Consider the following 23,824-nt stretch of genomic DNA (forward strand, 5'->3'; position numbering starts at 1 on the left):
GTAATTTAAATTTGTCTCATATCTGCTACACTCACACGCATGCTAATATTGGGACAAAAATGACAAAATAAATATTGCCGCCAGATATTCTCACTCACTATTATTATTATTTACAGTGCTGCCACATCAGCGACATAAATATGTCGAGATTTTGATTCCGTCATGATTCTGAGGCCTCCCTGTACGCGCTGTATGCGATACTCTTGTGAGCATCCGTGAGGATAGACACGTGTCAAAGTGAAATTATATATTAAAATTACCGTATCATAAAAAGTTAAAGTTTAAGTTTCTGATGAGAAAATAATTTTTGTGACATGACTTTGACGGACGAAAAAGAAGCGGAGCCAGTGGCAGAAACTGAAGTACATTTTCAAGCACCGGCTATTCAAAATAACCCTGATGGATGGGGTCCTTGTGAGCTACCGGACCAATTCCGAGACATACCGTACCAGCCATTTTCTAAAGGCGACAGATTGGGAAAAGTAAGTTTGATACTAGCATATGCAAACATATACGTTTTTGATAAGGAAAATTAACTTTTGACTTTATTTTGAATAGATATCCGACTGGACGGGCGTAGCTTTTCAAGACAAGAAATTCACGAGTAAGTATTTAAATTATAACCTATAAGTAACTAAGCGTTGATATTGTAGATGAATTCAGCAGCATTGATGATTAATTAAAATTTTTTAGACAAATATGCATCTCAGTTCGGTTCTGGAAGCCAATACGCGTATTACCATGACGAGGATGAGTCGACATTCCACTTGGTGGACACTACTCGTGTTCAGAAACCTCCATACCAGCGTGGACGCTTCGGCAAGAACCAACGTAATCTCCGCGGTCGCGGTGGTCAACGGGGTGGAATGAACGCACTGCAGCAGCTGGGTAAACTAAAGCTGCGCGAGCGCGAACGAAAAGGGCAAACTAAACGCTGGGGTCGGAACAACAAGAACAATCCTCCCAATAAAAATCGTGATGCTTCGGTGACCGTAAGACCCGACTGGTCTACCATCGAAGAAATGGATTTCCCGCGTTTGGGAAAATTGAGTCTGCCGAATATAAAAGATGGCGAGGATATTTTATGCTGCGGGTCACTGGAGTACTATGACAAAGCATACGATCGAGTCAATGTTAAAAATGAAAAACCACTGCAGCGTATTGACAGAATCTTCCATACTGTCACCACTACTGATGATCCCGTCATTCGTAAATTATCAAAGACCGAGGGCACAGTTTTTGCTACTGATGCTATTCTGGCAACAATAATGTGTTGCACCAGGAGTAACTACAGCTGGGATATAGTTATTGAGAAAATTGGAGACAAACTCTTTTTTGACAAAAGAGATAACACTGAGTTTGACTTGTTGACAGTAAATGAAACCAGCGTTGAACCTCCAACAGATGATGGAAACTCGCTGAATTCACCACGTAACTTGGCACTTGAGGCCACATTTATCAATCACAACTTCTCTCAGCAAGTCCTCAAGTCCAGTGAGCCTCGATTCAAATTTGAGGAAGGCAATCCTTTTGTATCTGAAGAAGAAGAAGGTGATGTAGCATCTGTAGCTTATCGATACCGCAAGTGGGATCTTAACAATGGTATCACTCTGGTATGTCGTTGCGAGCACGACGCAGTAATGCAAGGACCTAACAGCGAGACTCAATTCTTGACAATTAAAGCCCTAAACGAATGGGACTCGAAGCTCGCCAATGGTGTTGAGTGGCGCCAAAAATTGGACACCCAGCGAGGTGCTGTTTTAGCCAACGAATTACGTAACAACGCATGCAAGCTCGCTAAATGGACTGTCCAGGCTCTGCTTGCTGGCTCCGATCAAATCAAGTTCGGCTATGTCTCTCGTGCCAGCGTACGTGATTCATCCAAACATGTTATACTCGGAACACAGCAATACAAACCAATCGAATTCGCAAGACAAATTAATTTGAACATGGACAATGCCTGGGGTATTTTACGTTGCATCATCGACATCTGTCTCAAACAAAAAGACGGCAAGTACTTGATCATGAAGGACCCGAATAAACCAATGATCAGATTGTATGACATTCCGGATAATACATTCGAAAGTGAAGATGAGGAAGAGGAAGATGAAGATGAGCTTGTCAATGATGCTTTCCAAAATTAATCCTGAACAACAATAAGCGTATTAATAATAATAATTATAATAATAACCATTTTTTACATCAGCGCTCCATTGTCTTATTTAACTTGGCTTATCTTGCATACTATTAATTGTATATTACGCCATTTACTTTGATTATTGTTAATTTCAAAAAATAAATAAATAAACAAAATTGCTACTAAAAATATCATTTTTTATTTACAAAACGACATTACGATGAGAGTAGCAATATAACAAGTTGTCCATAGAAAAATATAAATTAATTTTTTTAGTGTTCTTAATACTGTCCTTGTGGTTAATGTCTTCATTTTTTTTATTCAAAACTTAAGACAACATTTCTAAATGTCATTTTTTACTACTTATCAATTTATTGATTAATTTTCTGTTGACAATCTAAATTTTTAATTTTGAATCTCAGATTAATTGTCCCATGTTCATTTCATCCTCATTTATAAAAAAAGAGTTGCGAGTAATTTGAGAGCAGGATTATTTAAATTTAAATTATTGTATTGATGTTTTTAAATATTTAATTACTCATAGACAACATAAAGTTATTCGTGTTCAAATTTATGTATATACATTTTTTTTTACTACCTATTGCTCTTATTCATTCATTCACTTATATTTAGATATCGACTCGTAATTTTAAAAATAAAATTCCTAATAATGTCGGCAGAAATATTTATATATATTTTTTGTTGATAATCGAAGAATATTTTCATCATATCATACATAATCGCGCGCCTATTTTATTTAAAATTTGGCTACAATGCTCATGGCCCTCCTAGCGTATCATCCGGTTGTGGACTCGGTGAGTGATCTGAGATGGGCATATATCACGGCGTAATAAGAATATATAAATAAATATAAGTGCCTGTGATAATAAAAAAGGAACAGGCAAAAATTATAAAATGATAACGACGGAGGAAAAAGTTGAAGAGCCGCAAGAACCTGAAGTGCACTTCCAGGCCCCGGCTATACAGAATAATCCTGACGGATGGGGTCCATGTGAATTGCCGGACCAGTTTCGCGATATACCGTACCAGCCATTTTCTAAGGGTGACAGGTTAGGAAAAGTAAGAATATTATGCCGACTGATAATCGCAAATAGAATTTTATTTATAAAGGCAAAGCTAATCTACTTAAATTTATTTTTAACAGATCGCTGACTGGACAGGTCTAGCTTTCCAGGATAAAAAATTCACAAGTACTTTTCTCAATATTTTATTAATTTCATTTGATAATAATGAATGAACTTTTTTTTTAGATAAATACGCGTCTCAGTTTGGCTCAGGAAGTCAATATGCTTACTACCACGATGAAGATGAGTCAACGTTTCACTTGGTGGATACGACTCGAGTCCAAAAGCCGCCTTATCAGCGCGGGCGCTTTGGCAAGAATCAACGGAATTTTCGTGGACGAGGTGGTCAACGGGGTGGAATGAATACAATGCAACAGCTGGGCAAACTTAAGCCACGTGAACGCGAACGCAAAGGTCAGGCCAAACGCTGGGGTCGTCAGCAAGGATTTCGTAACAATAAGAACAACCCGCCAATCAAAATTCGTGATGCTTCGGTGACTGTACGACCGGACTGGACTACCATAGAAGAAATGGATTTCCCTCGTCTGGCAAAATTGAGTCTGCCAAATATAAAGGATGGCGAGGATATTTTATGCTGCGGGTCATTAGAGTACTATGACAAAGCATACGATCGGGTCAATGTTAAGAATGAAAAACCACTGCAGCGTATTGACAGAATCTTCCATACTGTCACCACTACTGATGATCCCGTCATTCGTAAATTATCAAAGACCGAGGGCACAGTTTTTGCTACTGATGCTATTCTGGCAACAATAATGTGTTGCACCAGGAGTAACTACAGCTGGGATATAGTTATTGAGAAAATTGGAGACAAACTCTTTTTTGACAAAAGAGATAACACTGAGTTTGACTTGTTGACAGTAAATGAAACCAGCGTTGAACCTCCAACAGATGATGGAAACTCGCTGAATTCACCGCGTAACTTGGCACTTGAGGCCACATTCATCAATCACAACTTTTCTCAGCAAGTCCTCAAGTCCAGTGAGCCTCGATTCAAATTTGAGGAAGGCAACCCTTTTGTATCTGAAGAAGAAGAAGGTGATGTAGCATCTGTAGCTTACCGATACCGCAAGTGGGATCTTAACAATGGTATCACTCTGGTATGTCGTTGTGAGCACGACGCAGTAATGCAAGGACCCAACGGCGAGACTCAATTCTTGACAATTAAAGCCTTAAACGAATGGGACTCGAAGCTCGCCAATGGTGTTGAGTGGCGTCAGAAATTGGACACCCAGCGAGGTGCTGTTTTAGCCAACGAATTACGTAACAACGCATGCAAGCTCGCTAAATGGACTGTCCAGGCTCTGCTTGCTGGCTCTGATCAAATCAAGTTCGGCTATGTCTCTCGTGCCAGCGTACGCGATTCATCCAAACATGTTATACTCGGACTACAGCAATATAAACCAATCGAATTCGCGACCCAGATTAATTTGAACATGGACAATGCCTGGGGTATTTTACGTTGCATCATCGATATCTGTCTCAAACAAAAAGACGGCAAATACTTGATCATGAAGGACCCGAATAAACCAATGATCAGATTGTATGACATCCCAGACAATACATTTGAAAGCGATGGCGAGGAAGATGACGACGAGGATGAACCTGTTAATGATGCTTTTCAAAACTAATATTTATCAGAAATATACATAATTATCAATACTTTGTTATATATTAATAAGAACGACGTATCTGTACTCGCCTGTTTTTATTTAGATTGCATATTATCTGTTATAATACGCATCCAGTTCTGACAATGTTTAGTTTTATTCATGACTTCAATATACAAATAAAGTAGGAGTTTTCTATAGTAGGTTTTTTCATTGTGGTTTTTAAAAATTAATTTTTAATGTTAATATTCCTAATTACAGACTAGCAGAAACACATCCAGAAAAAAATTTTGAATAACTCTTCATTAGAAGTCTTAACAAGAAAGAAAAAATAACGTTGTTATAAAGTTCCAAATTTGTTGTTTTTAAATTTAAAAATAAATAGAATTTTTATCTTATCATTAACTTTTTTTTATTTATCTACTTCCTAAAAAAAAACAATAAGAAATAAGTTTATGATTAATTGTCTTTAATTTTAATTGTTGTATCTATCTGTCATAATAATTGAGTTTAAAAATAACTTCAGATTTATTACAAATATAAAATTTGTTTTTCTAATTAATAATGAGAGAAATGAATGTATATTTTATTTAAACAATTGAAATTTATATATTTGTTAAAAATTGTCCGAGTAAACTAAACTACAATCAGTTGTTAAATTATTTAAATTCAAGAGTTGGCGCGAATTCTCAAGAACGACCACGCACAGCTACTGCGCGTGATGGGAATATAAATATATCACATACTATATATATATAAATATATGATAGACAGAATTGTGTGTATACACTGCTTGACACACATGTTTATATACTTTTTAGCAGCAAATGGCCGACGACTGGACGAGAAGCATTGTTTGCCGGTGAGAAAAACTGATAATAAATATTTTAATTAATATGACATTTATATTTAATAAATAATATCAAAAAATCTAAACCTGTATATTTTAGTTATTATAAAAATGGCTTGTGTCGAGAGGGCGATAACTGCCGGTATCGACATTCAAGTCAGCAGTCTGGAGCTGAGCAAGATGAAATGACTGATGCAAATGACTCGGACAATAATACCAGCGAACAGGGAGCCTCATCAGTTCCTTGTCGTTTTTACAAATGGGGAACCTGTAAGTTTGGCAATCGCTGTCGTTATATCCACACAACCTCGACAAGTAATCCCGGAATGTCCTCTGGAAATCGCAGCGATAATCAAGAAGTTGACTCTGGACCAAACTCAAGTTCATCTGTCATAGCATCCTCACTTACTGACACTGCTCACTCATCATCAACGTCTTTTTCTCCAGTTGTCACTCCAGATAAATCGTAAGTCATTTTTTTTTAAGTATAAACTCATAAATGTATTGATGTCAAGGTTTAACTTGGAGTTTGTTTTTTATTGTGACAGAAATAAAAATAATTATAAGCCAAACGAATGGGTCGAAGCACCAGAATTCGTACCGACCACATTGGCAGCCATTAATTGTGCTTTGAATGATGAGGATAGTGGTAATGACGTTGATATGTTGTCAATTAAAGCCAATAAACCAGAATCGTATGCTAGAGCAGTAAATAATTCAGGGCAGACATTAAATCCCGCATCAGAACCTCTCTGTCCTTATGCAGAATCGAGTGGAGTTTGCAAAAAACTTGAGTGTCCTTATTTACATGGAGATATTTGCGAGCTTTGTGGTAGTGCTGCTCTGCATCCGTTCAATAAAGAACGTCGACAGCAGCATACCAGCGTAAGTTCAAATTTTTTATTCATATTTTTTTACCGTTTAATTTTATCGCTCAAATATTTAAATTAAAGGCCTGCATAAAACAACATGAGGCTGACATGGAACTGTCGTTTGCTGTTCAACGGAGCCGTAGTAAAGCCTGTGGAGTTTGCTTCGAGGTTATTATGGAAAAGACCTCCCGTGAACAAAGAAGATTTGGTATATTACCAAACTGTAATCACTGTTTTTGTTTGAGTTGCATTAGAAAATGGCGTCAGGCTAAACAATTTGATAACAAAATTATACGGTCGTGTCCAGAATGCCGTATTTCCTCGGACTTTGTTTGCCCCAGTTTATACTGGGTCGACACTAAGGAAGAAAAAGAAAAACTTATTGTCGAGTATAAAGGAGCACTGAGGTAATCATTTTTTTTTTTTTTAAATTTTTCGCATTTAATAAATACATTTTGGGTAATTTACTTGTTTGGAAAATTAATGACTGTCAATCCAACACTCGTCCTCTACAGGTTTCCAATATCTTTTTTGTATAACATGTAAACTAGTCGACTGATGGACTTAAAAATCTAATCAGCTTTAAGTTTTGAGACTTGAGTCTAGATTTTCTATGGATTTTTGCACAAAATCGTACAGACGTCCATCCGGAAATAGTCAGAATAGCTTTCTAGGACCTCAAAGCGTCGAGATCTGATGAAAACTCGATTGTTGAAAATTATACCGAAACTAATAACTTCCTTTTTTTTAGAAAATTTTAAATTTTCACAGCGGGAAGTTAAAAAAAATTTTCAAATCAACTTTCTTAAAATTTTCGGCTTTTTATGTAGTATGCCCTCTCCTCTATTCTTGTCAATTATTAAACATTTTATTTATTGTCTGTATATTTAATTTAACAGCCAGAAAGATTGCAAGTACTTCAACAAGGGCCAAGGAAAATGTCCCTTTGGCAACAAATGCTTTTATCTTCATGCCTTACCTGACGGAACTAAAACAGACGTTGGTCCACCAGCCCGTCAAGCTTCTCATTCTAGCGCTGAAATTGATTTCCTTCAGGTAAAAAAACTTATTTATTATTTTACCATATTAATATATTTGTTTAATAATTAAATTATTTATTTTAGCAATTAATATTGTGGAATTTTCTCGAAGAAAGAGACAATCGCTGGATCTATATGGATGATCATGACGAAGTTGTCGTCGTATACTCAGATTCCGAAGATTCCGTGTGGTAAAAATCTTTTCGTCCTTATGTGATTTAATAATTAAAAAAAAGAAACACCAATTTTTGATTTCCACGCAAATTAATAATAATTATTAAAAATACTAGACATAAAAAATACTTAAAAAAATTTAAGTTTTGTGATGTATATAAAAAAATTTTCTTTTTGTTTTTCATATAGATTTCCAAGACAAGTTACAATGCATTAATCGGCTTTATAAGTGTTTTACAACTATATTTAGATAAATATTATACTTTTTTGGCTTTACAAAAAAGATATAATAGATAATATGATAGTAAAAAAAAAATATAAAGGTTATCGGGTAAAACAAAATAATAAAAATAAAACAATAAATGTGTTATTGCTAAAGTGCGTTAATTACGAGTGTAATGTACAATAGTTTAATAGTGAAAACATTGTTATTATTATTGATTATAACTTTTGAATTTAAATGACGTCTCAATGTTGGCATGTAATTAATAAGTAATAGGCAAAATACTAAATACTTATTAAGGTGATTTGAATTTTCTTCTGCTCACTCATTATCATTGTTTATTTTTTACACTAAAAACACTTTTTTTTCTTTTTTTTTTCATAATGTTATGTTTTGTATTTGTTAAAATTAGTTTTTAAATGATTGATTAGAAGAAAAAAAATATAAATTAAAATAATATCCTACTAAAAAAAATCTTGTTATTTCTTAGCATATTTTTTATTACGTATAAAAAAAATCTTATATATTTTATTATGCGTAACAATAGTGATAGCAATAGTAGAAAAAATTAAATAATATATTTATAATTATTTTAGAAAAGTAATCGGTACTTTCATATATAAAAATTTTGTTCATCACCACTGGGGCTGTTAATCACTCGATAAAAATTATAATGAAAGAAAAAAAAAATATATATATATATAATTTAACGTTTACATATATGCAATATGCAATGTATAAATAACTATACAACAGTGGAGTCTTTTGATGACGGTTGTTGAGATGGTTGTATGTTGCCGTTGTTGCAGTCTTTATTGTCACTCTCATTGCCTCTGTTTGAATAATTATAAAACCCAAATGAAAAAAATGATAAAATAAATAAAAATAAATTAAATAAAGTATTTTTGGTAAATAATAAAATAACATAAATAAAATAATAAAAATACCTTCGGGCAATGTGTGACTGACAGGGTAAAATTGGTTGAGCTGGATTACAAATTCTCGATTGCACGATAGGCACGTGAGGAGTAGAAATTCTTTGACGAGTATGGAATGTCATGTTATTGTTATCAATAGTAATATCAATATTATTGTCTATATTATTGATATTATTATTGCTACTACTATTATTGTTATTTAGATTTTTCGGGTGGACATTTGTCCCAGGATTTGTGCCGGGTTCCATTTTTTTTCTGAACTTGGTCGAGTATTTATAGAAATCGGACATTTCAAATGGCTTTGTTACTTCTTTGTACGGCTGATACTTTCCTGCGTGAATAATCGTCCGACCGTCGGCGGTCAGTTTGTTGTCTGGCGACGCAAAGCTTGACGGTTCAAATGCCACAGTAACGTCGCCGTTTATTGATTTGTTGCTGGACAAACGGGTGTTTGATTCCGCGGGAATTTCTAGGTTCTTTAGGGTCTGTGACAGCGTCGCGGGAGGTTTCGTGTAATCCAAGTCAATTGATGTTTCGTACCATTCTTTTTCGTTATCACGGTATGAGGTACGAGTCTCTGGACTGTTTTCAACTATACCGTGACCACGATAGACGGATCCGGCCGTCGGCGATGGCAATGTTATAGCTGCTGTCGTTTCAACAACTGGAGTTATACATTTAGTATCTTCTGGATGCCAGGTTTCTACACTACCAAGTGACTGCGTACGCAATAACGTACGCGTTGACTGCGATAAATTGAGTCGTTCAGGTCGCGCTACTTGTGACTGTTTGCTATTTATATATTTAGATTGATTATTTTGATTATCCGTAAATGTACTTATATTATTTTGTTTTATATACTTTTGCTGAGTCGGTTTTATTCCACCGGAAGTTGGCCCAAGTGTTGCCATTAAAGGATCTGGAGTATTTGAATTTGTTTGATAGTTGTGAATATTATTTGCTGCGTATTTCCGGCGGTCAATGCTACCAAATCTGTCGTGCTGAAGCTGATGTTGCTGCTGCTGCTGATAGTCCGGACATGGCCAAAGTATTTCGTCGCCATTAATAACCCAGTTGTCATTTGAATTTCCGAATTCTTGACGGCGTGATATCGGTGGCATACTCTGATGATTGTTTCGTTTGTACATTTTATCTTGAATTGAGTTACGTTCATGGAGTGAAGGTGGTACTTCGTCAAAATTGTCATTTAGGTTTGATGAAATATGAACGAATGGATCTGATGGATAGTACGGCAACCGAGAACGATATTGATTTGTTGTCGGTTCATATTTACCAGTTGTTTCAATGTTTGCACCAACTGACTGTGATGAGGGTAAAATTTCACTGATACTCGGTGACAATTGACTCTGATGATAGTAGTGATGATATCTAGGTGATGGTTGTTTGTAAGTATTTGCTAGCTGCCGTTGATTGTGGTGGGGCATTTCACACTGCCTTTTTTGTTCCCGCGGCCAAATATTCGGCTGAGTATTGTCATCTTTATTAGAAATAATACGATAAGTTCGATCAGGTATTTGAGGATGTTTATTATGATGCAAACTCCCGTCATCAGCGTCATGAGAATAAGTTGACGCACGATGCTGCTGGTTTCCCAAGATATAAATATCAGAATTGTCATTAAATTCATAGGAAATTCCATCGCTTCTCGAGCTTTTACTACTGCCACCACCTCCACCTAATACTGATCCTTCATTCATCGACATCCACTCACTCTTATCATTATTTTTAATATGATTCTGCTCATGACACACTGAAGATTCATCAGGACTATTTACTTTGGATATTGTCTTATCATAATTTGTTTGCAGGTTTAATATTTTATCTGCAATAAAATGTTATTTTTAAATTCGTTACACATTACTTAAATTTAATACAAGTAAAATAATTGAACCTGGAGCTACATTGAGAGGTGGCCGAGGTTTTTTCGACTTGTGTTTAGCATAAGCTGAGCTGGACGGCAGCGCAGTGTCATCTGAAAAAATATTAGACTGCCAAGGTGTTGACTCTGCAATATTAGGTCGTCTGGGCAGTCGTCCATAGCCTTGACGAATAAAATTCAATCGTGTCTCCAACTCTTTAAGACGTCTCTGACTCTGCTGATAAACCAGCCGATGCTTTCTACGAACAGCTTTGCCCTCTGATGAATCATTGAAGATAGCGAATGCGGCCTTAGCAATACTAGTTTGTACTTGACGTTCCAACTCCAACGATGACTCTTCCTGTTAAAATAAATATTAAATTACATCATTACATCAGCATTGCTAATTACTCATATATTTAAACAACTCACAGCTTCACTACTCTTGAGTTTATTGATAAGATTTTGGGGGTACGCAAACGAAGTCCCAACTCGTCGACGAAAAAGTGGCGGACTTTCTCCAGGGTCAAGTGGTATTTCTGGTGGCAAAATACCCGTCAGCTCAGCTTCGTCTATACACAAATTTTTCAATTCATTGTTTTTTCGTAATAACTTTTCTTCCAGTGCCTCGCGACGTTGACGAAGCCATTGGAGTCGGCTTGCTGAGGTTGTATTTGACTCTAGCCGCGATTTCCGTTCACTCTCAGCCATCACTGCAACCGAAATTACCCATTTATCAGTTAACTTTTAATAAAATATCATTTATTACTCACACTTATAAATAAATAAATAATAAATAGTACGTACCCATATTAGTAGCAGTTTTATTTTAAAATCAATTAATTAACAAACCAGACTCCATTAATATTTTCCAAATTATTTCCATTGTATTAATAACTATCGTACTATAAATACTTGTTGTTATTACGTGACACCAGTAATACCTTTAATAAGTATTTTATTTATTATTATGTAATATCATTCCTCAAGGTTTGACAAATATATGAAATAGTACATATCTATATACTTTATTTAAACTCCAATTATTTTATTTATTGTCTTGTATACTCATATATTTTACTTGTGTATATGCCCTACGCGTAAATGCCAGTACGAGCAGTACGTAGTACTCAGTATAGTACTATATACATATATTTATATATTTATATATATAACTGACCTCGTATAAATGTGTACGTGAGAGTAAAACATATATGTACAGTTTGTGACAACGGCCTGTACTTCTGAAAAAATTTTATTTTATCCCTATATATATATTTTTGTACTATAACAATTACTATTATTATTATTATTATTATTATTATTATTATTATTATTATTATTATTATTATTATTATCAGTACTATTATCATTATTTTAAATGAGTGTGAGTGTAGCAGACATCAGACAAATTAAAAAATTTTTAATAGATCGAATAAATAATTAATAAAATTAAATTTAAAGAAATATGCATTTCAAAAATTTTTAAATTAATGTACATTTTTTAAAAATATATTTTTTAAAATTATTTATTATTTAAAATTTGTCTGATGTCTGCTATACTCACACTCGTATAAATAAATAATAAATAATTTAAAAATAATATTTATAATTAATGCGCTTATTAATATTTAAATTTTTAAAATGCGTAGCAGATATTTAGTAATTTTCGGATTTTTTTTTTCAAGATATCAATTAAAAAAAAAAAAAAAAAAAAAAAAAAAAAATGCACATGTAGAAAATTTAAAAAACTTCAGGTGCAATTTTTTCAAATATTTTTTTTTTTTTTATAATTTATCGTCAAAAAAAAATCAAAAAATTATTAGACGTCGGCTAACTTCAGCATCATAATTTAATTTTATTAATTATTTAGTCTATATATTAATAATTTTAAATTTATCTGATGTCTGCTACATTCACACTGATTTTAAAGATCCAGTGGATTAAGGCAGTAGCTCAATCTACAATTGCTGATAAAAAACGAATTATTTTGGTAAATCATTATTGCGCTTGTCAATAATTTTTTTTATTCATTATTGTTGTACTTATATATTTATAAATATATGTATATATATGTTACAAAGATTTCAATTGTATAAATCAATTGTTCTTTGTTAAGAAAGTAAAAAATACAAAAGCACTCATGGCTTACATTTACATGATGTCTTAGTTTTAGTGAAGCAGAAACGCGAGAGAAAGAAGGAAATTTAAAATAAAAAAAAAAAAGGATTAAGAGGCGGGTAGGAGGTATCTTTGGTGAACGAGCTTGGAGCAGGGTGATTGGTGGATGGTGGTTGGAATAAAGCTGAAATTTTATTTGGATTTGGAAGCGGTTGAAACGAGACAAGACAAACCGACCAGCTAACGGACAAAGGTTATTACGTGAGAATAATTCCTTATTTTATATTTAATTATTTTTATTTTATTGCAGTGTCAATTTGTTGTTTCAACTTATTTAAGCAGTACTTAGTTTACATGATGTCACTGATGTACTGCGTATGCAAAATAATGTTTAAATAATTGTTATATTTATAGGTTTTGATCGAAACATGGAGGCTTTGATACCTGTAATAAATAAACTCCAGGATGTCTTTAATACTATTGGAGCAGATGTCATTCAGTTGCCACAAATTGTCGTATTGGGAACACAGGTTAGTTTTTTATATTTACTATTTAAATGGAGTTGATTTTTACTGGTACCAATGGATATTGTCATGCGGATTGTAACGCCGGTTTGTTTTCGTTTCTGGTAAATAGAGCTCTGGCAAATCATCAGTAATCGAAAGTCTAGTTGGTCGCTCATTTTTACCTCGTGGTACTGGAATCGTAACTCGAAGACCGCTGGTACTACAATTAGTTTACTCGCCTAAAGACGACCGAGAAAATCGTACTGCCGAAAATGGAACCCTGGATGTCGAAGAGTGGGCGACGTTTTTACACGACAAACACAGAGTATTCCGAAATTTTGATGATGTCCGTCGTGAAATAGAGGCTGAGACAGAACGAATGGCTGGTGGAAACAAGGGAATATGCCCTGAGCCTATTAATTTAAAAATATTTTCTCCAAAAGTCGTTAATCTCACGCTAATTGATCTGCCTGGTATTACTAAAGTACCAGTTGGTGATCAACCGGAGGATATTGAGTCCCAAATACGGCAATTGGTACTTAAATATATATGTAATCCAAATTCAATTATCCTGGCAGTGGTTACTGCAAATACTGATATGGCGACGAGCGAAAGCTTAAAGCTCAGTAAAGATGTTGATCCTGACGGAAGACGTACTTTGGCTGTCGTTACTAAACTAGATCTTATGGATGCTGGTAAGAATCGTTTTTATTCAAACTTTAATTTATTGGGCGTAATATTGATGATATTTATTATTTATTTTATCAAAAACAGGTACAGATGCCATAGATATACTTTGTGGACGGGTAATACCGGTTAAACTTGGTATCATAGGAGTAGTAAATAGATCGCAACAAGATATTATGAACAATAAATCAATAGAAGAAGCATTGAAAGACGAGTCACTGTTTCTGCAAAGAAAGTATCCAACTTTAGCTAATAGAAATGGTACTCCGTATTTAGCTAAAACACTTAATCGCTTACTCATGCATCATATTCGTGACTGCTTACCAGATTTAAAGGTATAATTAAAATGATTTATATATAAATTTAAATATAATTAAATTTATTTGAACAATTTATTCTAGACTCGTGTCAACGTTATGATTTCGCAATACCAAACGCTGCTTAATTCCTACGGCGAAGATGTATCAGACAAGAGCCAAACGCTTTTGCGAATAATTATGAAATTCGCCAGCAGTTACTGTTCGACAATCGAAGGAACTGCACGTAACATTGAGACGACGGCGCTGTGTGGTGGCGCACGTATTTGTTATGTTTTTCATGTTTTATTCAAAGAAGCGTTGGACGGTATTCATCCGCTTGGTGGTCTTACTAAAATGGATATACTCACAGCGATAAGAAATGCCACGGGGCCAAGACCGGCGTTATTTGTACCTGAAGTCTCATTTGAATTGTTGGTCAAAAGACAGATACGTCGGTTGGAGGATCCATCACTGAGGTGTGTTGAACTAGTACACAGAGAAATGCAGGAAATAGTTCAACATTGTGGTACTGAAGTTCATCATGAAATGCTACGGTTTCCTAAATTGTATGAACGAATTGTTGATACTGTAACTCAGTTGCTGCGTAAACGTTTACCGACAACTAATTCAATGGTAATCAAAAATTTTTTAATTTTATTACTTATTGACGACAAGTTGCTGTAGTAGGTTGTCGCCAGTCTGTTGCCGACTTGGCTATCAGGATAGACAATTAAATGTTTTTTAAATTTGTTTAGGTAAAAAATCTTGTTGCTATCGAATTGGCATACATAAATACAAAGCATCCAGATTTTCACAAAGATGCTGCGTTAGTTTCTTCATTACTAAAAAGTACAGATATAGATAATATGAAACATAGTCGTAAAAATGGTACCGTTGTAAATGCTACAACCACTGCCTCGATAACCACGGTAGGAATTACAGACGGGGTAAATTTAAAAAAATTAAGCTAGATATGTTTTTTTTTTTTTTTTATATACTAATTGATTAATAATAATTTAATTTATTATTTTAAGCACAATAAAATGGTAAATAATAAAGAAGAACTAGCGGGAATAATGGAACAATGTAATAAAGAGCAAAATCATTGGCTACTGAGTAATTTGCTGCCTCAAGGTAGAACAGATTCGTCGAGCACAACTGATAACTCACCGGTAAGAACTCGGGACGGGGCTAAATCACCGTCGTCGGTCCACGGCAGTGATGTTCTTGGCAACACCGAGGATTGGAATCAAAAAAATTCCCCACAACAGAAAGCTGTCAACTTGCTGTCTGAAGTACCCACGCAAACGAATAATCGTAAACTCAGCGAACGAGAACAAAGAGACTGTGACGTAATTGGTAATGGGATTTGAGTTTGTTTGTTTTTCGTCTGATTAATTATTGCCAAAGTAATTAATTATTTTTATTTAATTTATCCAGAGAGACTCATCAAATCATACTTTTACATTGTCCGCAAGTCTATTCAGGACAGTGTACCAAAAGCAGTTATGCATTTTCTTGTTAATTTTGTAAAAGACAATTTACAAAGTGAATTAGTAACGCATTTGTACAAAACGGATCAAGCTGAGACGTTATTAAATGAAAGTGAACACATTGCCGTTAGACGTAAAGAAACCAGTGACATGCTCGAGGTACATATATTTATATTTATATAATAAAATAAAACAAGTAATTATAATAAAATATTTAAAATTACAGGCATTGACACAAGCAGGTAATATAATTAGTGAAATTCGTGAGACGCACATGTGGTAATAATGGATATTTTAAATTTAAAACCGTGCTGAGCAGTTTCGTTACTGCTTACTTGCTGTGCTAGTGTCAAAGACTAGATCTAATCGTGTGAAATAAATTACATTTACTATTATTATTAATTATAATTATAATTGTTACTATTAATTTTATTTAACGCCGAAAATAAGTAACACGATTAATTTATCAATCAACACAGTGTATCAACTTTTATTTCACAATAAAAATAAATGTAATGCAATTACAGTCGAATTTCATTAACTCGGAACTTCCCTTAATCTAGAGGCCTACTGCAAGCTACGCCGTCTTCTACATAATGCTATGCATTTGAATGTGTCAGTATATATAAATATGTGCAATACTGGTGTGATAAGCGCAAGTACTTAAAAAATTTGAGCAGATGTATATTAATGATCCAAATCCTGATAATTCAGATCCCAAATATCCAGATTTCTATTTTTATAGATTTTCTTGGAGGATGATAAGTTTTAATATTTCTTAGACGGTGTCAAGCCTTTTTTTGTTAACAATTTCCATAGAAATTATATAAAAATTCTTATAAATTATATAAAAATTTTCGAATTCAAAATTTTCTTTTTGATTTGAAACTCATGGTCGGAATTAAGAAAGCCAAGCTGTGTCACCAGTTGTTGGTGATTTTTTCATACCGACTATTATCCAATTGAGCAATGGATTCATAGAAATTTATATTACCAACAGCTTTCACTAGTCAGTTCTCTGACAGGACAGTGGCGTGGATGTCCCGTGTAATTATTTATAATTTAGCTATTAAATAGTGGGGGTAAAAATTATGACTTACTCGAAAGGCTCCAAAGCAATTCACGTCTGTCAATATAATTTAAAAATCTAATTGACAATTACCACAAGTATTTAAATAACGATATTCAAATGTACTCGCCACTGTAAATGTGAGTATTAAAAACCCACTGAGGTGCTGACTTTTGTTTTATTTCATTAATTTTTGTAACTAAATATCCATCTTAATTGTTGTAACAGCAACAATAACAATAATTGTAATATGTTCTATGAAAATAGTGCATGGAGAACTGATGTCTGTAAATAATGCATCACGAGTTTGTTGAGACCGTTGACAGTAAGACGTCTGTGTAATTAACTTGAGTTTTGACAACTGGATTTAAAATAATAATAATAATAATAATAATCGTTATTGTAAATGTTATTTTGATTGTCGATTTAACGTTTGATAGATCGTTATTGTTTGATAATTAATATTTGAAGTGGATGTTGGTTTAATTGGATAATCAAAAATGTTGAATCGATTTAAATCTGCGTTGATGAATGCAGTTGGTGGCAGTGAACTTGGCTTGCAGTACAATCATGATTCCGATAGTGAAATTCCCAAAGATTACGTTAATTCAAATGTTGTTGAGGTTGAAGCTAAACCTTACAGCAGGCCTAGTTTTTTAGGTTTAACTACTGAAGAAACTCAGGTATTTATTCTATTATTTTATTCAATTCAAATAGCAGACTTTCAATAATTAGATATTCGAGTATTTTTTTAATTTATTTAAAAATTACACTGAAGTTAGCCAACGTCTAATAATTTTTAGATTTTTTTTTTAAATGATAAATTATAAAAAAAAAAAACTCGTAGATTTATTTAAATACTAAAGGAGTTGAATTTATTTATTTAAAGGTGAGTGCTGATCATAAAGTGAGACCAATAATAGTACCAAGAGATTTAAGCCGGCTGCCTTGGTGTGCTGGTTACGCTGAATGCATAAACGCTGGTAAAAGTATGTGGAATGAAGACCAAGCTGCTGCTACAAGAGGAGATTTAGTTTTACCTGATAGCGACTTTAGTGATATTACGTTGCCTTATATAATGTTTTCAATGTTTGATGGACACGCCGGTTATCAGGTGGCATTAACTGCTAGATTACATCTTCATAGAATTATTCTTGTGAGTATCAAAGGTGATTTAGATAAATTAATCTCTGTTACATGCAAGTGATAAAGTACTTGAGTATTAGAAATAAATATTTTGTTATAAGTTGTAACAATAACAATGATTATTTTTTTTTTAATTAGAATAAATTACAAGCTATACCAGGTAATATATTGATGAATAAAAATGAAGAAAGTACAATAACTGGGCAACAACTTGTCGTGGGTGCTATTGAAATGGCTTACAGAGAAATGGATCAATTAGTTGAGTACCTGGCTCTTAATGGTGGTGGCGGATGTACAGCAATTACTGTATTATTTTTAAATGGTGTACTTTATGCTGCTGGTGCTGGAGATTCGAGGTATTTTTATTTTAACTGACCTAGATATTTATACAGTCCAAGCTCGCTATAAGCAATCTTCGGGAATGGCAGAGGAAAAAAGTCTTAGAAACATCCGAGATTGAGGCTCCTCTTTCACAATAGATTGATGATTGCAAGTCACTCGTTATAAGCAATGATTGCAATGGTTCACGAAAGATTCGGGTGGGCGAAACAAATTTAAGATAATAAACTTGTATTGTGGGTGATGCTTATAACGAGCGTCGAGACATGAAATTTAAGTGACCGAAGAAGTGGGAGAGTTTCCGTATCGTAATGAAAAGCGCGATAGGAAAAGCTGCTTATCACGAGCTTGGACTATGATACGAAAGTTAGCTGACGTCTAATAATTTTTGGATTTCTTGAAAAACGATAGTAGCGAAAGGAGCTTCGCTTCTCTCGAGTGTCCTATGGTACACGTCTTTTTTTTTTATTATTGATATGTTGAAATAAAATCCGAAAATTTTGAATTGTCTGTTAATTTTCGAATCATTATCGGACTTTATATTTTTATATTTATAATTATATAATTAATAGGGCAGTACTAGTGTATGGTGATAACCAACGTGCTTTGACAAATGATCATACACCAGACTCAGAATCAAATCGTGTAAGAGCGTTAGGTTTTTTAAAGAGCACCGAATTACTTAAGGGACATTTTACACCATTAGAATTTAAAAAACGTCCATTAGAACGAGAACTCGGTACTATGGTGTTGTATAGAGAGCCATTTATGACTGGATGGGCTTACAAAGTTTTAACTGGTTCCGATTTGAGATTACCTCTGGTATCAGGACACGGTAAACGTGTAAGTTGGTTATTTAATTAGTAATTATATATTTATCCTCATAATTAAATAATTAATTGCTGTTATTATTTTAAAATTAGAGCCGAGTTATGGGAACTATCGGAGTGACAAGAGGTTTTGGCGACCATGGTTTAAAAGCAGCGAATACTGGACTCAGTATCAAGCCTTTCCTGTCATCACAACCGGAAGTGCAATACTTTCAATTAGAGGATTACCAATTAACTGAGCGGGACTGTATCATTATTGCGACTGACGGATTGTGGGACGTTGTGACTGACAAAGATGCTGGTAACATTTTCAGAAAAATACTTGCGCCCGACACTCCGTCATTGGAATATAGGTAACAGGATATTTACATAATTGACTGCAGAGGTTTTGTTATTTAAATAAATAATGAATATACTTAAGGAAATTATAATTTACTATTTATAGATTGACTATGGCCGCTCAAGAGCTCGTGCAAGCTGCGCGAGGAAGATTAATCGGAAGAATGTGGAAAAGTAAACCCGATAAAGAAAAAGATAAAACTGAAAAAGATGAGGATATTGATGAAAGGTACTGGCCTATGGCGTCAGTTGATGATATCAGTGTTATGGTTATTCCTCTATATCCGTATTTATGCGAGCACAGGCAGTGGAAAAAAAACGCTCAACAAGAACGACGATTTTCAACGGATACTTCGCTTACATCACCTACTCTATCTAATTGATTATCATTACAACAATAATAACAATAATACTAAATAATAATAATAGTTATTATCTTTTTTTATTACTCTAATACATACATTTAATACTTCTTCAGAACTAAGACGCATCGCATATTTATTTTTTATCAACCGCAGATTTTTTTAAATTTTAAATAGACAGCTTTAATGCTCTGTAAAAAAGTAAATCCACAAGTCAATCACTTTCCTTGATGCAAGTATATTTAATAGACATTCCATTTTATCAGACCAGAAAATATATTTATTATTTTATAATTTAAAAAAAAATTTTTACTTACTTCAGTACTTTTTTTTTACAGAAAAGTAAATAATTAATACAGTAATGTTGCTATTGTGTAAATTTACATGTATTTTATTTAAAAGTTGTTATGAAAATCTTATTTGCTGATTCGATTTGTAAATAATTATAAAATTAATATACGTTATTTTTCACAAAAGTGTATAAATAAAAAATGTTTCATTACGATCTTATGCTGTATAGTAATTTAAATGTTAATATTTAATTATTGTAATAAAGTCATAAAATAAATCGCTCATTAGATTTAAAGTGACTTTTTGTTAAATTTTTGTTTCTGTGATTTTAGAAGCAGAGGAATGCGAGAAGCCGGTTGGAGTTTGTAAATTCGCGATTGATTGTATAAATATTTAAGCTGGTTGTTGATGTTATCTTGAGTTGAAGTTGTGTTAGGAGATACTGGATTTATGCTCAATAATTCATCTGACAGACAATCATCTCCAGAGTTCAGCTTACTGAATACATTATCAATAATATGCATTATAATTTCCTGTGCTTGGTTTATTGCTTCATATTTTCCATAATCAAGATTATCACTTTGTATATTTAATTCGCGCGCTATTTCTACTGGCAGTTCGTCCAATTCAAATGTCAGTATGTAGATTTTTTTGTAGCCTTCATAGTTAACTACATGCGGAATCTGCTGGCTTGTCTGTTATCAGTTATTATTGTTGATAAAGTTTATCTTTACGTAAATTATTATGTAATAATAACATAATTTATTTATTACCTCAATTACTTCACAATTATTTATATTTTCCTGAGATTTACTTGTCGCTGACGGACCGGATGCTGCACAATCGTTTTCTTCGCATGAAAATTTCACTTCATGGACGGGGTGACATTCTCTTTGACTGCAGCGCATCAGAGTTGTTATAAATTTTTTAAATATTTCGTATCCGATCAGACTAAAGATTCAAATTTATATTTAAATAATTTATAGATTAATAATTAATGAAAGTAATATTACATGATAAGTCCAATTGCAAGTAATAATAAAATAGTGAGTTCATAATTGTTTAGTTGATTTGTAGACAGAATAAGCTCTTGTATTTTCGAAATGAATTTCTCATACCAACTGACTTTATGTTGACCGTAAATTAATAAATACAATTGGTAATTTAATTTTTCATCAAGATACGGAAAAAAATTCATTATTATTTAATTTAAGTACCTAAAATAAAATATGTTAAAATGAATTCAAATAACATATAATACGCAAACATTTTAAGCTGATTAATTATTAACATTTAAAATGTGATTAATAATTCAAAATTTCACCATTTCAATTTCTATTTTATAAGTTTCAGATAAATCCACTTTAAATTTAATTCGCTTAACTGAAATTAATTATTCCTGTATGACACATGGAAATGTATAAATAGATTTATATATATATAAAACAAAAATATCAGTTTCCATCAATTTCAATTGTTTTAAATAAATTACGAAATCGTTAAATTTATATACTTATGTTATTAAAAAAAAAAAGATAAAAATTAAAAAAAAAAATATTCCATTATAAATAATTATCAATAAACATGCCATGATTTTTAGATATTTATAAAAGGAGATTAAGGCGGGTGATAAAAAAGTAATTTCCTGAAATCAGACTAAAAGGATAGATAATTAAGAAAAAAACACGATATATTTTATCGCTTGATATTGCGATTGCTATCGATGATAATTAAACAACAAGTCTAAAGTATTTTTAAAATTACAAAATATCAATATCTGAAGAAACTAAGCTACTAATTTATGTAGAGTTTATTTAAATATTAAATTCAAAATTGAGTGAATGCGGATTCAAATGAAATGAAAAAAACTCCCGATTTATTTCGTATGAGGAATCATTTTTTTTTTACTCTGGAACTCCGAGTTTGATTCCCATAAAACCCGTAATTTTTTCAGTGCAATATTCTAAGTATGGATTTAATAAAATTATTTATGGTATTGATTTTGAAATCAATGAGCAGTGTCCCGCAAATGAATAATTTTCAGTTGATTGATTTCGATTGAATTAAGGCGGTTTGTATAAAATGAGAAGCCTCGAAGACGGCGGGAGATGGTATCTACTATCGTAGATGTTGGATGAGTATTTCAGTGGATATATGGGGAGTAGATTTAAACTAGAGGTAGGACAAGTACGACAGTATGTATGTCGTATACATGTAAGGTAGGATAGGGTGACTCCAAGTTGAAGGAAGAAGCGACCGTGTCTGGCATTCGTTGGCCATTCGTGGTTTAGAGCATCAGTGGCTCCATTCACGATGTGATGCTAGCAAGGGCGTGCTTGGTAGTAAATTAACGCTGTACAGAATGGTCTATGTATCCCAGTTGTACATACTGTACGCGATCCTAAGTGAAACGCAAACTGACTGGTTAATTGAAATCTACCTCTACCTCAACCTCTACCTCTGGATCAACTGGACTACCATCTGTTAAAGGGGTTTACTAGTTTCATGCCACTTTCATAAACATTCTACACACAGCACACATAAATATACCAATAAAAATATATTTTACTTTATTGCTTAGTATTTTTATGTTATACTTTATAAATAAATTTTTTTTAGTGTGTTCACTATAGAACGCATTAAGAATCGCGCGGGAGAAATTTAATTGATTTTTCTATCCCGAGAGAATTGCAATACTTTTTATAATTTATATGTAGATTTATGTCAAATAAAATTTTTTTTCTATCGTAAAATTGGGTGTCAAATTAAAGCTAGTGATCGATAGACTCTTTTAGTATTTTTATAATTCGAATTGGAAATTTGGTCATTTTTTTAATAAAAAATATGAAAAATCGTAGATAGTAATTTTGTAAAAATTACTATTACATTTGCATGAAATTAAATTCTATGCAATAAATTAAATTAAACATTGTGCTAATTTTAAAATCAGCGCATTATATTAATTGCCAGTAATTAAATTTTTTTTTACTCCATGTGATAAATAGGAAAAATAATGTATTTATTAATTGTAGTTAATAACTTCTGCCAATATATCGTAATTAGTGATAAATTTTCGACTCGTTTTTCCTGTGATAAGTTAATTACATGATTTGAGTATTGGAGAAAAAAAATTTAATAGGACAGATAAAACAAAATATGACAAATAATGATAACATATAATTAATGTAAATAACAAAGGGTCAAATAAAATTAATTTATTAATAGTCACATAAATAAATATATAAATAAATACTAACACAGTTTAGCCACAAGTATCAACTCATATTTCATGCTATTTTATTTTCATAATTAAGAATATGTGTAAGGTGAACATTTCTTGGTATAATGACGGCATCATTATATTTTTTTGCATGAGTTATCATTATTAAACATGTATATTTATATCAACATGAGTCATTTACAGAGTAAAGCGCGGTTGCTTGATGATAACGATAATTCACATTTTTATCTTACTCTTATTATTTTCTTATCATAGAAAATCGCACATACATT

The 23,824-nt window shown here is 32.8% G+C and overlaps 6 protein-coding genes across 12 annotated transcripts; 5 read left to right on the plus strand and 1 right to left on the minus strand.

Moving 5' to 3' along the window:
- Window positions 1–173: 173 nt before the first annotated feature.
- On the plus strand, window positions 174–2,345 carry LOC103576197 (eukaryotic translation initiation factor 3 subunit D). The gene is made up of 3 exons (XM_008556318.3): window positions 174–482; window positions 559–604; window positions 694–2,345. Exons 1-3 carry the CDS (start codon window positions 315–317, stop codon window positions 2,142–2,144), a joined length of 1,665 nt encoding a protein of 554 aa, XP_008554540.1. The 5' UTR covers window positions 174–314; the 3' UTR covers window positions 2,145–2,345.
- Window positions 2,346–2,811: 466 nt separating this feature from the next.
- Window positions 2,812–5,043, plus strand: LOC103576198 (eukaryotic translation initiation factor 3 subunit D). Its single transcript, XM_008556319.3, has 3 exons — window positions 2,812–3,217; window positions 3,303–3,348; window positions 3,409–5,043. Exons 1-3 carry the CDS (start codon window positions 3,053–3,055, stop codon window positions 4,872–4,874), a joined length of 1,677 nt encoding a protein of 558 aa, XP_008554541.1. The 5' UTR covers window positions 2,812–3,052; the 3' UTR covers window positions 4,875–5,043.
- Window positions 5,044–5,633: 590 nt separating this feature from the next.
- On the plus strand, window positions 5,634–8,303 carry LOC103576199 (probable E3 ubiquitin-protein ligase makorin-1). Of its 2 annotated transcripts, XM_008556321.3 has the most exons (7): window positions 5,634–5,715; window positions 5,804–6,169; window positions 6,252–6,588; window positions 6,657–6,982; window positions 7,475–7,631; window positions 7,700–7,806; window positions 7,979–8,303. In XM_008556321.3, coding segments are annotated over exons 1-7 (1,329 nt in total). In that variant the 5' UTR covers window positions 5,634–5,680; the 3' UTR covers window positions 7,980–8,303. The 2 variants fall into 2 exon arrangements, with proteins under 2 accessions (XP_008554543.1, XP_008554542.1); XM_008556320.2 differs by lacking the exon at window positions 7,979–8,303 and having other exon boundaries at window positions 7,700–7,964.
- A 100-nt stretch (window positions 8,304–8,403) lies between these two features.
- On the minus strand, window positions 8,404–12,059 carry LOC103576200 (myb-like protein AA). 2 transcript variants are annotated; one of them, XM_053737303.1, is made up of 6 exons: window positions 11,857–12,059; window positions 11,637–11,773; window positions 11,262–11,542; window positions 10,863–11,190; window positions 8,960–10,793; window positions 8,404–8,845 (listed from the first exon to the last, which is right to left on the minus strand). In XM_053737303.1, the coding sequence occupies exons 2-6, from the start codon at window positions 11,638–11,640 to the stop codon at window positions 8,758–8,760; spliced, it is 2,535 nt and encodes an 844-aa protein (XP_053593278.1). In that variant the 5' UTR covers window positions 11,641–11,773; window positions 11,857–12,059; the 3' UTR covers window positions 8,404–8,757. The 2 variants fall into 2 exon arrangements, with proteins under 2 accessions (XP_053593278.1, XP_053593277.1); XM_053737302.1 differs by having other exon boundaries at window positions 11,637–12,059.
- Window positions 12,060–12,875: 816 nt separating this feature from the next.
- Window positions 12,876–16,438, plus strand: LOC103576201 (dynamin-1-like protein). 3 transcript variants are annotated; one of them, XM_008556324.2, is made up of 9 exons: window positions 12,876–13,211; window positions 13,365–13,480; window positions 13,587–14,151; window positions 14,231–14,478; window positions 14,545–15,075; window positions 15,198–15,389; window positions 15,477–15,801; window positions 15,883–16,094; window positions 16,162–16,438. In XM_008556324.2, the coding sequence occupies exons 2-9, from the start codon at window positions 13,379–13,381 to the stop codon at window positions 16,216–16,218; spliced, it is 2,232 nt and encodes a 743-aa protein (XP_008554546.1). In that variant the 5' UTR covers window positions 12,876–13,211; window positions 13,365–13,378; the 3' UTR covers window positions 16,219–16,438. The 3 variants fall into 3 exon arrangements, with proteins under 3 accessions (XP_008554546.1, XP_008554545.1, XP_008554547.1); XM_008556323.2 differs by having other exon boundaries at window positions 12,878–13,203; window positions 16,162–16,437; XM_008556325.2 differs by having other exon boundaries at window positions 12,878–13,203; window positions 15,198–15,371; window positions 16,162–16,437.
- Window positions 16,439–16,995: 557 nt separating this feature from the next.
- LOC103576203 (protein phosphatase 1H) lies at window positions 16,996–20,507 on the plus strand. Of its 3 annotated transcripts, none has more exons than XM_008556329.3 (7): window positions 16,996–17,144; window positions 17,233–17,687; window positions 17,894–18,160; window positions 18,289–18,506; window positions 19,062–19,332; window positions 19,413–19,672; window positions 19,765–20,507. In XM_008556329.3, the coding sequence occupies exons 2-7, from the start codon at window positions 17,505–17,507 to the stop codon at window positions 20,039–20,041; spliced, it is 1,476 nt and encodes a 491-aa protein (XP_008554551.1). In that variant the 5' UTR covers window positions 16,996–17,144; window positions 17,233–17,504; the 3' UTR covers window positions 20,042–20,507. The 3 variants fall into 3 exon arrangements, with proteins under 3 accessions (XP_008554551.1, XP_008554549.1, XP_008554552.1); XM_008556327.3 differs by having other exon boundaries at window positions 17,272–17,687; XM_008556330.3 differs by having other exon boundaries at window positions 17,445–17,687.
- Window positions 20,508–23,824: the final 3,317 nt, after the last annotated feature.

The sequence above is a fragment of the Microplitis demolitor genome, chromosome 3 (genome assembly GCF_026212275.2).
Source record: "Microplitis demolitor isolate Queensland-Clemson2020A chromosome 3, iyMicDemo2.1a, whole genome shotgun sequence".
NCBI classification, from domain to species: Eukaryota; Metazoa; Arthropoda; class Insecta; order Hymenoptera; family Braconidae; genus Microplitis; species Microplitis demolitor.